The 14244-nt window shown below is 49.7% G+C and overlaps 1 protein-coding gene across 2 annotated transcripts in view; it reads left to right on the top strand.

Annotated features, from left to right (window-relative positions):
* The window catches only part of CA10 (carbonic anhydrase 10), a 127855-nt gene that overhangs the window by 52122 nt on the left and 61489 nt on the right, over window positions 1–14244 (top strand). For both annotated transcript variants that reach the window (XM_068151005.1, XM_068151004.1), the window contains one exon: window positions 1171–1313. In XM_068151005.1, the coding sequence (XP_068007106.1) occupies window positions 1171–1313 (143 nt within the window). The remainder of the gene's footprint in view (window positions 1–1170; window positions 1314–14244) is intronic.

Raw genomic sequence — 14244 nt, 5'->3', positions numbered from 1 at the left:
GAACAAGCACTAGAAAACCCTGCATACAACTGGCCATAGCAACCAGAGAGCTTTTATAAGGGGCTGATGGGGAAGGGCAGAACACCTGCCCCAAGACCAGAGAGGTTTTATAAGCAGCTGATGGGTAAAGGCAAAACACCTGTCCCAAGGACTCAGTTTCATGCTCTAGCCCCACTTGGTTACACACATCAGGAGATGCTCTGAGGTTATGAAAACTTTTAACAGCATGCAAAAAGGAAAAGCCAGAAAAGGCATCAAGATCTGCCCTGTGAAGTTGCCACCTGCTACACAGCACCACAGAGGAGCCATGACACAGTCAGGGTTGTCCTCTGTACCTCAGACAAGACCAAAGGGTGCAGGCATAAAGCTAAATGTGGCCTTTGTCCATCCTGGCAGCTGCTCCTTACTCATTTAGTCAGGCTTTTTTCAGCACCCAAGGAGGAGTTCAGGTTGCTCTTGGCTCTGAGCTGCAGATGAGATGCAACAGGACCTGCAGCTCCCTCAGCAGAAGCAGGCGATGGTGACTTCTCTCCTTCTCTAGTTAGGGGTACAGAAAGTAACTCAGCTTGTCAAAATGGGGAGCTCCCCCACGTTCCAGACCATTGCATGTCCAGGGGAGGAGCACTGCTTCAGCTTTTCCAACCAGAGTTTGTTTGGAGCAAAACTTTGACTAAAGAAAAGTTTGAGTGACTCGATTGAGCAATTGGCAGCACCTGTGCAGAGCGCTGGGCTGTTCTCTGGGCTCACAGGGTGTGGGTTTCTCCTACAATCATTCTGTGGTCTTTAATGAATTATTCTAAATGTGAAGGGACCTTTTAAAAGGTTGAGTGGAATGGTTTCAGTCTAAGGACACTTGGAGTGGATGCAGAATCAGCCTAAGGAGCTGAGCCCCATGCCTCTCACCCAGGAAATGTTCCCTAATGCTCACAGCAAAGCAGCTATTTGCAATTGCATCTGGGTACCTTCAGCAGAGAAAAAGCCAACAGCCTTCTTTGCTGAGACAGAACCTCCTGAAGCACTGTTTTGGTGTTTGTGTGTGAAGCATTGTGTTGGCAGAGCTGGCTGTGTGCCTGCCTCAGGTGTGTCACAGGCTCAGCCGCCTCTGCGCCGCGTGGATGTCCGCAGCCTGTCCAGGCTCCTCTCACACTTGCACTCTTTTGTGTTTTGCAGTTCCCTCCTTTTGGGGTTTGGTGAACTCAGCCTGGAATCTGTGCTCTGTTGGGAAAAGGCAGTCACCTGTCAATATTGAAACCAGCCATATGATTTTTGATCCCTTCTTAACTCCACTTCGCATAAACACAGGGGGAAGAAAGGTAGGTGTGGTGTCTGCTCCTGAGCTGAGCCTGGCCTGCAGACCTTGGCCGTTTCTTGTCTCTGAAGCAGTTACATTTTTATCTCGGGTGGAACAGCAAAAAGGCTTTGCAAATCACACTGGAAACAGCAGGAGGTGTTGGGATCCTGCTCTGCTTGCCATTGAGGGTCTGGTGGTGCCTGTGCACATCCATCAGAGCTGACGTCAGGGGATGTGAGATGGTGGTGGTGCTGCTGCAGGACAAAGTGCTTCCAACTCTGCCTCAGATTTCTGAGCAGTGCAGTGAGGTTTATCGTTCTGATCCCAGGAAGAGTGTCACTGACTCTGCTCTTTCTGTGAAAGCTGAGGTAGCTCAGATTGTTCCTGAGTTACAGCACAGCATAACACCAGTCAGGGACAGCAGAACACAGAGCTGTCAGTGAGTGTCAGAATGTTTAACGTCTTCAGCAGCCTAAGAACTCAGCTGGGGTTTGTAGCAGCTTGGGGTGCAGCAGATGTCTGATTGTTACTGTCGAAGAAACCTGGGAGATGCTCTGCCAGGTGAGATGATCTCACCCCCCTCCAGCCATCCTGCAGTGATGTCCTTCCACCCTGCCACTGAAGCAGCTCTGTTCTGGCTGTGGTCATTCTGGCTGTGGTCACTCTGCTCCAGAGAGGTTTGTACAAGGGTGGATCACAGCTCTCCTTTGAGGGAAGGCTGCAATTTGAATGCCTTTAAAACCCTTCTTTGCTGCTGGTTAAGGCCCCAGTGAGGGTTTGCTTTGGCAGGTAGTGTATTTGTGTTCAGGTTTTGGTTGTTTCCCTGTGTTAAAGCTGGAGCTGTGTTTCAGGTGGGCTGCAGCACTTCAGTTTTCAGGGCAGTGAACCAACTGATGTAGCAGCCAGGGAACGTCTTAGACAAGACTTAACTGTGATTATGCTGTACAGGGAAGGATTTCATGGAGCTGATCCTGAGAAAAATGATGAGTAAATAAAAAAGGGATTTGCTATGGTTTCAAATCAGAGTCGTAATAAGCTACCTGACATGCATGGTGAGCAAGAGAGACAGCCAGTTCCACACAGTCAGACAGCTCTTTGGAAAGGAGCTGGGAGGAGAATCAAGCCTTGGGAGAGAGCTGGGGTGGAAGAAAACACTCAGGAGGGCTTCCCTTGGAACACTAACTGCAAATTTGCAACAAAAGGCTTTGCTTTGTGAGTGAAATCTGTTCTGCTTGAGTCTGAAAACTGAAATACTCACTTGCTATTGAAAAGGACATTTCTGCTGTGTGTGCTTCACTTCTGAAATGGACTGCAGAAGGAGCAGCAGTGGTTGAGCCATGGGAACAGAGCCCAGGACCAGCCCAGAGCTATGCCAGGGACACCCCTGGGTGATGTGAGCACTGATCTCGTTCTGCTTCTCGTTCCTTACCATTATCTGGGGGTGAGGAGCACTGCTTCATTTCTGCAGAGTACTTGCCTGGGCAGTTCCCACCTCAGCAGACCCAAACTGCTCCAAACCATTCCACTGCAGAATTTTTGGCTGAAGACCTCACCTCCAGCACAACCTTTCCACTCCAGCCCACCAGGGCTTGGTTTAGTTCACTGGCAGTAATGAAGGCATTTTGGTAATGGAGGCATTTCAATAAAGCAGATTGAGACTTTCCTACAACTATTTAGATCCCTTGGGAATAAAATTGTGATTTTCTTATTTCTGAAGAAGAGGAGTGGTCCTGGAGGAGAGTCTGCAGGACCACATCACTGTTTTCCTGCACCACAGCCTACAAGGGGAGAGAAGTGCAGGCTGACCATGGCACACAGCTCACTTAGTGGTTACTTCTGAGGCTGAGAAGAAAATTCTTCCCATTCCATTCAGGAGCAAAACAATGCAAAGTGCCAGCTATTGGTGCCTCTTGGATCCAGTTTCTTGCAGTGAGCAGCAGCAGGTTGCTTTCTGGGTGCCAGCCATGGCAGCAGGCTTCAGGAACCTGCAACTTACAGCCCAGGCACCATCAGCTGTGCTGCTGAGCTGGGATGGCTGCTTCTGCTTGCTTCTACTTGCTTCTGCTTCTGCTTTTCCACTTCCCGAGAACGTGGCTGTTCAGGTCCTGGAGGCTGAGTATCATTGATACAGATAATTGGATTTCAAGATCCAGAATCTCAGCACAAGTAATGTAATGAGTTTACATGCAGATAAATTCCCCAGGAGAAATGCTGCTTTGGAGGCAGCTCCCCAGGTTTCAGCTCTCTCCCAGGCCCACCTTTGTCTCTTGATTATCCCTTCCAGTGAGCCTCAGCTGCAGCCTAGTTCAGATAAACAGCTCCTTTCCTGTAAACAATGCAAGCCCTGTTTGATATGCACCTCGCAGTGCTCACTCTGCCACACAGACAAACACTGCCTCATGTCCTCTGCTTGTTCCTTTGGAGTCACACAAGCACCAAAACAGTCAGCAGGAGGACAGCAGGGCGGCTGCTGAGGAGCCAGCAGTAGCTTGTGACAGTCAGGAAGCACTATGGGCTCCAGCCTCCAGAGCAGTGGATAGACAAACCACCTCCCTTCCCACTGAGTAGTCCTCTGCTGGGATCTCTTCCTCCACTGACCAGTGTTGGCATCTCTCTTCTTCAACAGTCCACATCTGGTCCCCCAGAATGTATCCCCAGTCTTACCTGGAGCCCATGTGCCTTTGCTCTCCTGATTCTCTGTGGACTTATTTTTGAGAGTCCTAGTCCCAAGCTTCTTTAAGCTGAACTGCAGTTCTTGCTTGTAGGGTGGTTTTTTTCCCCCCTCCTTTAGACCTTCCAGTTCATTAGAGCTTGTCACCTAAGTGATGCTGGCTCTTACTAACCACTGTTAGACCTTCCAGTTCATTAGAACTTGTCACCTAAGTGATGCTGGCTCTTACTAACCACTGTTAGACCCTCCAGTTCATTAGACCTTGTCACCTAAGTGATGCTGGCTCTTACTAACCCCTGTAGGTCATCCTCAAGAGCATTAAGTGGTAAAGATGTGGTTTAGATCCCTTTATTTGAACTCAAGGAAGGTCACTGTTGACCTTTGAGGAAACAAACAGAGGGCTTCCTGCTGGCCCAGGACTCTGCAGTGCACTCCCTAGCTCAGACTGCATAGCTGGAAGTTCTCCCTGAGATGCAGGAGCCTCCTCCTCTGGAACATTAATGAATGCAATCAGATGTTATTTAAATTGATCCCTTCATAAAGGATTGGTTCCTTCTACGCCCCACAAGCTCATGGTGATATTTAGCAGCTTCTAAGCTAAAACAGGAGAGGAGAAAAGAGATTTATGAATCGGAATCAGTTAAATGGTCTCTCTGCCAGCTAGTTCTGATTCCATGCTGCTCAATCAATCCAGAGTATTACCAGCATTTTTCTCCAGAGTGCAATAGCTGACAACTGCCAAGCTTTGCCGTGGTGATTGCTGGAAGGACAGACACTGGGGTGAGCCATCCTTCAGCGCCGCAGGAATATAAAAAATGAATTGTTAGAAGCGGTCCAGGAGGGATGGATAGCAATAAGACATCAATGTCATCTGTAAACTGATTTGTGATGAATTTTTAGAGGGTTTAATAAGATGATGTTTTGATTCAGGGTGGCTCCAGAAAGTCAAAAGCCTGACGCGAGCGGCAGAAACTTTGATGAATAAAAACTGCAGCAGAGTGGTGCTGCCTGAACAGTTGGGTAACATCTCTGATGCTTTGGCTCACCTGCATGTTCTCAGCTGTGGCAGCAAGGGAAGGCAGAAGGAGCCCAGCAGGTTAAGGTGACTTATTTGTCCCTCAGCATACTTGACCTCAGGGCAGGAAAAAACCCCAAGTGTGACTGCAGAGGGCCTTGCACCCTCGGCTGTTAGCAGCACCAAGTGCAGCACCCAGAGCTGCCTCTGTGCTGGGACTTCTGAGGCCTTACCACTTCAGTGACCCTTCCTTAAGATTGGATCAGTCTGGAGTACATGAGGACTCCAGTGTGCACCTTGGTGTGCTCTGGCTGCCTGTAGTAGTGGAGCACCTCTTCAGTGGTCAAGGAGTGCTGAGTGGGCACAAGGATGCACTTGGCAGCTCCTTCGCAGGGTCAAGGGCTCTGCTCCAGCACAGCTGCTCTGCTCGACATTTCATCTTGTCTGGTGTCACAAACAGGCTCCTTGGCTGCCCTGGGCAGCTCCTGAGTAGATCCTGGGGCTGACAAGAGGCTGTGTCATACCTGGTTGAGAGCTCAGGAGGTGCCCTCATTTTGGCAGCAGTGCTTTTCAGATGAGCTCTTAAACATTATGCCAGCTGCAGCTGGGTCCTGATTCAAGGCAGCCCACGGGATGCTTGCAGGGGGCTCTGCTGACAGGGGCACTGGGCAGTAGGAGGCTAAAGAGTCTGTGCTGCTGTTGAAGCTAGGCTAACAGCTTCTAGCCACAGCTCCTGTCCATAGCCTTCTTTTTTCCCTGCTGAGTTGTTTATTTCAGTAATTATTTCCCAGTTGTGAGTTCCTAATGATGGAGCTTCAAAAAGAGGCTGGAGCAGCAGCTGGCCTCCAACTACTTGGTGGTTTGATATATTCAAAGGAACCTTCAGTAGTACCAAGCTTGTCCTTAATGGATTTTATCTGTCTTCTGCTGTGCATCCTTCAGTGTTTGGTGTCTTGTTCAGGTTTACTCAGGTCTGCTGGGGTGGGCAGGGTGCTGGGGCAGTGGTGTGCCAGGCAGAGCTCTGGGCAGCAGTGTGGTGCTGCAGTGCAGGTTGGCTGGGCAGCAGTGGGGTGTTGCAGTGCAGGGTGGTTGGTTTTTCTCTGGCACTGCTGGTGGCTGAGGGTTTGCTTATGGACAGGAGAATTAAACCATGCCTGTGAGGATTAGAGGCTGGAAAGGAGCTTAAGGGGGAAAGTGAAGCAGCACTCAATGAACTGTATCTAATACACAGAAACAAAGCTTTGCATCAGCAGCTCCTGGGCAGGCTGGGAGCTGGCTGGCAGGGCAGGGGTGGGTATCTGTACTGCACAGAAACACCATTGCATGGGCTCCTGGTTTGCTGTTGCCCAGGGACAGCTGGAGAGAGAATCTCTGCATCCAGAGCCTCCCTGCCAAGGGGGATCTGGCGTGGGCAGGGACCTTGGAGAGCTCCCTGGATTCGCTAGCCACCCAATAGGAAATCTGTGCCTCTAAAACTCAACTTCAGACCTGAAGCTCTGGCACTTTCACTTGGCTGTTTGAGGTCTTCTCCATGCAAGTAAGCCACTGCCTACCCTTGCCCAGATGGATGCTGTGCCCAGGTGTTTTATAGTGCTTACACCACACTGCACTGCCACTGCACTTACCCTGAGCGAGGTGACAACTGAAATACTCTTACTGCTGTGTGGAAAAGGCCCACAGGCCAGAGCTGCACTAGGAGAGCATCTGCTCAGGGGTACGAGAGCTAGCTCAGAAGGAAGGACAGAGGCATGGAGACAGAGCACTGAGCTGGTACTGCACAGCAGGGCTGCAGCTCCCACAGCCAGGCTGGGCACCTCTGCATTATCCCTGCTGGGGAGGAGCTGCTGCCTGAGCAGCTCAGGATGTTTGGCTGCACTGATATTTTTCCAAATGTCAAGTTCTTTAAACGCTGTTTGAAGTCAAAGGTTTGCTCAGTTCCCCTCAGAATATCACTGCAAATATCACCAAGATGTTTGTACGTGTCCAGCTGCTTTTCAACCTCCTCTTCCTACTCTCCCAAAACAGTGCAAGGAAAGAGGAGAAATTGCTTGGCAGGAAGAAGGCTTAGCCCAGATCCATGATGAATGCTCACCTCTGCCAGCCCAGCCATAATAGCCTCATGGAATCCTTCACTCTCAGTGGCTCCTCCCGTGGTGCGTGCTGCTGCCTGGGCTCTGACAATTAGACCTCCTCCCTGCAAAGTCAGCAGAAGGTACAAAATCAGAGCCTCAGTGGTGAGCATATTGCCCACCACAGACTCCAGAACTTCTTTTCCAGCTCAAGCAGGTCAGAGATCTATTCAAGATATTCAAGAGACCTATTTTGCAGGGTTGTTTTTTTGCAAAATGAAAGTTCCATTTCATTAGCCTTTTAGGCTGTTTTGAGCCCAATCAATAAGCTTTGCTACCTGCAGCCTCTGTTGGCTCGTTGAAGCTAAGTGGGCAATCAGCTGCCTGTCCTGATGCACTCGAGATGGGCAATCACTTCACTGAATGGCTCAGATGGACACCTTTGGTGATACCAGATCCTTCAGTGAGATGTGTAATTGTCCCCAGCTTAGGCAGCTTTCATTGGATTATTATTGAGAGCAGAATTTCATGCTTGGCTGGGTGGTAAATTTAATTCATTCCCTAGCAAGGTACAGTAACAAATATGATGTAACCAGAGCTCATTCTAAGGAAGGAGAGGAAGCTCTGGACAGGCAGCCAACAAATATCAATCAGCTCAGCACTTTCATAGAACTCTACAATGGGTTGGGCTGGAAGGGACCTCAAAGCTCATCCGGATCCAACCCCCTGCCATGGGCAGGGACACCTCCCACCAGCCCAGGTTGCTCAAGGCCTCATCCAGCCTGGCCTTGAACACCTGTAGGGAGGAGGCATCCACAGCCTCCCTGGGCAACCTGTTGCAGTGTCTCCCCACCCTCATTGTCAAGAATTTAGCAAGCCACTCCTCATCCAGCCTGGATTTTTACTGCTGAGGGGTTCAAAAGTGCATGGAAGAAGGTTTCCATCCCAAGTGGGTCAGTTGTGACTGAAAAGTGTCACTTAGCTGTGATAAATGTTCATTGCTGTGGGTACCTCAACCCCAGGTAGCTTTGGTTGCATGGAATTACTTGGCACAGCCAGGAAAAAATCCAAACCCTACTGCTCTATGAAAAGCCTTTGGTTGCCTGTTGCTGCTCTTGATACCCTTCCAGAGTAGGCTCTTTACTGGTGCCTGTTGCCCTGCTCTGTGCCAAAGGAGCTGCTCTGTGTAACTCCACATTTCCCCATGTAAACAGCCCCTGTCCTGGGTATTTCCATCACCACTGTTTTAAAGTTTCAGCAGTGCAGTGCAGTGCAGACAGGTGTCCCTTGTTAGCCCTCCTGGCTTTGTCTCTCATGGTCCTTCCTCTTTTCTTTGCCTGCTCACACCTTCCTCTGCTGACTTCAGGGGAAGCTGCCCATGTGCAGGGCTGCACTTGCAAGGCTGAGCAGAGTGCCCTGCAGGGTTATATATAGCTTACATAGTCCTCCTATGGATTTATTTCATCTGTGCTTGCACACAGCTCTCACAGCGTCCCCCTGCATCATTTGGCCTGCTTAGCCTCGCCATAAAGCCTTAGCCTTAAAGGATAATGCCCATGATGGGGGAAGGATACAAGGCAATAAACAGCTTTTGCAGGTGATTAAACACACTGAGCAAAGCTGAGGCCTTTGGAAACCCCAAAAGCTGTTTATTGTAAGCAGGCAGCATGTCAGGAGGAGAAGCTGTGCTCAACAAGCCACAGCATTAAATAAAAGCTTTTCTTTGCCTCCCCTTGCAAGGGCTGGGAGGTGCTGTGGGGCTGCCTTCTTTTCACCCAGCAGATCTTCCCTCCTCGTTTTGCAGAGCCTGAGTGGCTTTGCTTGTGTCACATTTGGTGTCAGAGCAGACAGTTGCAGTGTAATTGCTTGGGATAAAAGCAGCAGAGTGGCTTTCTTCCAATAGCTGTGGAGCCTCTTGATGCTAGCCCTTTCCTCCTCTCCCCACCCCACTAGAGGCCCCTTTATTCCCACTCCTTTTTTTGCTCTTGCTATGACTCCCTTTGTCTGTGTTTCATGCTTTGGGCTTTTGGTTGGGTTTGGTTTTTGTCTTTTACCCCCCCCCTTCTTTTCAGTGATATCTTCACCTCTCCTTTCCCCAGCACTTCAAAGTTCTCCTAACAGGAATGCTGCAGCTGAAACATTTAGCCTTGAAGGAGCATACTAGAGGCAGGAGCGTTGTGAATCACAGTTGTAGTGCTGGGGAATGTCTGTTACACAGAGCCCTGCTTTTTGTTCTGGTGAGGAAGCTAACTCCCAAAAGCCTTTTCTTAACAATCACCATTCAGTAGTCCCTGTGATCACCCTGCAAGTGTGCTGAGTCTCAGGTTTTGTTTTTCAACCCAGGAGCTGCTGTTGCTCCCTGTGCCAGGCAGTGCCTAAAGCTGCCCTTTGCCATTTCCCAGCCTCAACCTCCTGGCACACAGAGGGGTATTGCCCTGGCAGTTGGTAAGGCACTGAAGTGGCACCATAGAGAGCTGCTGGCACAACCTGGGTGACAGAAAAACAATTCCCAGGCCAGAAGCCGTCGGGGAAAGTGGAGATTGTCTAGGAAAACAAGTGGAAGGAAACTTGCAGTCTAAGACAGGTGGTTGGCAGTGGTTCACAGACACATTTTTGTGTTTGTTGCTGAGAGTTACAGCCTGCCCTTTCTCACTTAGAAATTAGACCTTGAGGCTGCATCTTCTATGAAAGAGAAATATGAAAGGAATCCTGAAGTTTGGTGACTGGCTTAGACTGAGGCCATATGCTGTAAACCAGAACTCATCAGATCAAGCAGGAGTCGGGAGGAAATCTGGTTAGCAATTCCAAGTAGTTGTTTCTTTGTTGTTGTTGTTGTTGTTCTACTTTCATCTTGTCCTTTAATCATTTCTACAAGAGCAATGTGTTTTAGGGAAACCAATATTTACTCCTTTATGCATGCAAACCCACTGCAGCAGAGCTGTGAAACACCCCTATGTGCATGACATCCCTGCCTCAGATGAACGCAAATCCAGTCTAATTCTGGATTTGCACCAGTATTACTGAGGCACAAATCTACCCTTGGATATCTTTATCCATTGTGCCCTGTTCAGTCTATCTAGGCCACATCCCAAACCACTAAACCTCTGGCTGAACAGGGAGAGGTGGCATTCCTCAGGTCACCCAGAGCCAGCAGCAGCTTCCACTGGTGGTAGCCCCATGGGCAAGAGGTGAGGTCTGCAAGGAGAGGAGTGCAGCCTGTGGGGCCAGCCTGGGAGCAGGCATTGGCACCACTAAGAGACACACAGGGGAGAAGGGTTTCATCTGCAGGCATGGAATGCATCCAGAGGGCACCACAGCCTCCCACAGATCTGCTGTGCTCCTGGGGAACACACACCTGGAGGCTGTGCAGGGCAGCATGAAATGGTAGTCCCTCAGGGGGAAAAATAACCCCTGGCAGGACTGCCATGACTGGCCCTCGATGCTGTGTCAGTCAACGATGTGCTGAGAGTTTCAACAGCTGCATTTCAGCAGAACAAAGGCCAAAGGCAGCAAACTTAGGGACATGCTTTGGGAAAATCTCGTTGTTCTCCAAAGGGAACAGGAGAAGTTTGTCAGAGGCTGTCAGCCTGGCTTGGACTGGTTCCCCAAAGGGTTACTCCTCAAACTCTCCATTTACTGTTGTCCTGCCAGTCTCTGTTATGACCATGAAGCAAAGCTCCTCAGACAGCTCTTTGTGTTCCTTGCCTGCTTTGAGAAGACACAGAGCTGGTTTGAAGGAGGGAGCAGAGGACACCCAGATTTTGTCATCTTTAATCAGGGCTGGGTCTGTAAATATATTTTCTCCTTTGTTGCCAAAGAGGTGATGTTCTCCAGCCAGGAATGTGAGGTTGTGCCTATGGAGAAGATTGCTCTCCTGCTGAGCAGCCAGCTTTCAGTGGGAGCTTCTGGTTGAAGCAGATCTGGTGGAGCTTTTCCCCCTGTTGCACTTCCCATCAGAGTGTTTGTTGCTCATTTTAATTAAAACCATGAATTCTGTGATTTTTCTGCACTGTAGGGATAAATATCACAGTGAGAAATGTTTCAGGAGAAATAAAGCTGTGCCATGAGAACTCTGTTTCCAAACCACGACGCCATTTCTGGCACAGAATTTCCAGAGGAGCTTTGTGAGGGTTCTGGGACCATCTTTTCAACACCATTACAGACCTAATGCAGATTTACAAAGGTGCTGAACCCTGCTTTCATCAGCAGAACTGGGAGCCAGAATGAGTTTGTGTCTCTCCAAATCACTTCAAGAGTCTGTTAGCATCTCAAGGGCCAGGCTAATTTAAAGCCCTGACCCTTAGCCTGCTGTAAATGATCACTGAAGGCAGCGCTGTCCTCCAGCAGATTCAATTGACTTCTGATATTGTGTCTTCATCTGAATGTTTGCACTGATATGGACTGGACTGCACTTTGCATTTGCTGCATGAAAGAAAGATTGATTTGTTTCAGGTAGTTTGTAGGCTATTTTGTAATTCACATCAAGATCTGCTCTGTTCCCTCTGCATTCATATTTTACAGCACCTTAACAGATAGGTTTGATTTGACCCAACATTGCTGGCACCTTTGCGGCAGAGGCTGCACACATACAACACAGATCATTTACCTGATTCATTCCAAAACTATTTACCTTACCCTTGGGTTATTTTGTGAACCTCTGGCCTTTTGGTTCTGAGCAGCTGAAGCAGGCAAATGCAGGTACAACACAAGTTCCCAGTCCCCAGGAGTGAATGCCTTAGCCACTGCTTTGCCTCACTGTCTTTACAGTGCTCTACAACTCATCCCAACAGGGCCAAGACTTCAGAGCTTAGGCCTGAATTTGTCTAATCTCCAAAGCATCCCCTGGTGCTTGTTTTCCTCTGTCTGGACTGCTAGGAACAAATCAGATGTGACAGAAATTATTTCATCCCCACCGAAGTCAAATGAGCAGCTCTGGCACCGCCTGTGTCTGAATTTGTCCATCTTGAAGGCAAGATGAGGTTTTATTCCCTGAGGCTCAGTGGTTTATCTGCAGAACCTGAGGGGAGCTGGTGATGGTGTCTGTGGCAGGGAGGCAGCAGCACAGCCTGGATCTCTGCTCCCACAAGCAGTCAACACCAGAACAAGATGTGCATAAGCTTTAGCTGCAAAGCCCAAAGCCTGTCCTGCACACAGGCTGGAAGTCCTGCTCACTGCAATGCCAGCACAGTGCTGAAATGAGCCCTGGAGCAACCCTGCAGTAGCAATCACTGCTGGGCTCAGAGGAGCCCTGATCTTAAGGAGGTTAACTTCAAGACAAGATTCTGCTCTGTGTTGCTGTGAGTTTCAGGCTGTTCATTCATATGCTTAGGTCTAAGTTGATGTAGTTCAGGTTGGTGACTACAGCAACTCCTAGTTGCTCCTTGAGAATTCTCTGCCTAGATCAGGCCTCTTGTTTGCCTTGGTTCCTAAGTGCCAGTGCTAGAGCATGCTCAGCAGCCATAGGATTAGTCTCTGCTGGGGTCTGTTTGCTGGGTGCCATCTTCCCACACTGATCCTGGGTTCTGTTTGGTCCCTGGCTCCACTTTAGGTTACAAACATGCTAAAGCTGTGCTACATCTCAGAGAAAGGGAAAAGAACGTTCCCAGGTAAGAGGTTCTGAGTTCCCAGCCTCTCTGCATGGATGGGCCAGGATCTGGTGCCTGATTTCCCTCTGAGTGAAACCCTTCCAGCCTGTGGCTCTGTGGGCAGCAGGGGCTGTGGAAGCCGGTGGGCACGGGGCTGTGTTTACACAGCGGGAGATGTCAGATCACAGTCAGGGTGATGTGGGCATCATGGGAAACAAGGGGAGTGCTTCTAGTCCTTTCTGTGGAAACCTTCAAATTCCCATTTCATTAAAAATTCCACTCTGCAGCTGGTAGCAGAGATTAGGAGGTTTCACCATCTGTGCAGATTAATGTTTCCTAAAGGAGAACGAATGCAACAGATGAGATGTTGGCTTTGCAGCTCAGACAAAACCCAGAGCAGAATCTCCTCCCTGACTCCTGCATCTTACACCTGCTTCCTTTTAATACATGGCAGAATTGTTTAGGACAAACAATTCCAGCTTCCCTTAAAGCTGATTAATTTTAAGCCTGCAGATCACCGAGGCGTTTGTGTGCGTGTAAGGATGTCGAGTGAGTGATGGCAAGAGGTAGATTTTATCACAGGCTGGCTGAACACCTTCTTTCCATGCTCCTCTGCTCATAGCCCAGCCAAGAGTCTTCAGCCAGCCGTGCAGAGGGATCTGAAGGCAGCACCCTGTGTGCCCCAGGCTGGCTGAGCAGCCAGCAGGCAGCATGGGGGAGCTGGGCTGCGTCAGACCCACGCCCCTTTCGTTTGCAGTCTGTCTCTTTCCTTCCTGCTGGCCATAACTAATCTTTCCAGGGGAGCAAGCATGGGATCCATTGAAATGGTGTTTTTAATCAATCCTGTGTCACTGCAGATCTGACAATGCTCTAATTTTCAAATTACATCAGCTTCAGAGCACACCAAACACCCAAATAAATTCTTGGCAGCCATCGCTGCGTTGGGATGAATCAGGCACATAACTGGAGCTGCTGGCTGTGCCAGGAAAAGAGATCATTCAGCTGCTGCTTTCGTGAGGGCACAAAAAGCAAAGTGCAGTAGGCAACTGGGGTGACCTTGAGGCATCCACCCTGCTCACCAAGCTGGGTACCAGCCCTGCCTGCTGTCCAGGCACCCTGGCACATCTGCCCTGCTTGGCTTTGCTCTGAGGAATGATGGTGGCCAGCAGAGAGCTGCTGGCGCCCAACACAGGGCAGCTGATGGCAGGCTGGCCTCAGCACCCTCCTACACACAGCAAATGGGGGGATGGGGACAGCGGTCTCCTGCAGGGCCAGTGTGCCCAGGGCCTCCCTTGGTGACTGGGGTCACTATGGGGGTGTGCTTATGGAGCTTCCTGGAGCCACCATACCCTCAGAGGTGTTGGGGTGCCAGCACCCAGCACCCCAGTAGTGCAGAGCCCACTTGAGCAGCACTGGGTCTCACATCTGGGTGTTTTGCCTGCTACTGTTTCCTTGCCCCCTTGCTGTACCCACCCTGGTGATTCCTTTCTGGATCCTTTTCTGCCAAGCAAATAGTGTACAGAGTTCATTAAAGCACTTTCAGAGGAATAAAATCAGAGTTTTATGGGAAGATAGGGAAAAAATCCATTCTGTTAAATGGGAATTCTGTGGTG

The sequence above is a fragment of the Melanerpes formicivorus genome, unplaced genomic scaffold (genome assembly GCF_026170545.1).
Source record: "Melanerpes formicivorus ecotype bairdi unplaced genomic scaffold, bMelFor1.0.p_v2 SCAF_21, whole genome shotgun sequence".
Taxonomy (NCBI): domain Eukaryota; kingdom Metazoa; phylum Chordata; class Aves; order Piciformes; family Picidae; genus Melanerpes; species Melanerpes formicivorus.
This window is presented reverse-complemented; position numbering and strand designations above follow the sequence as displayed.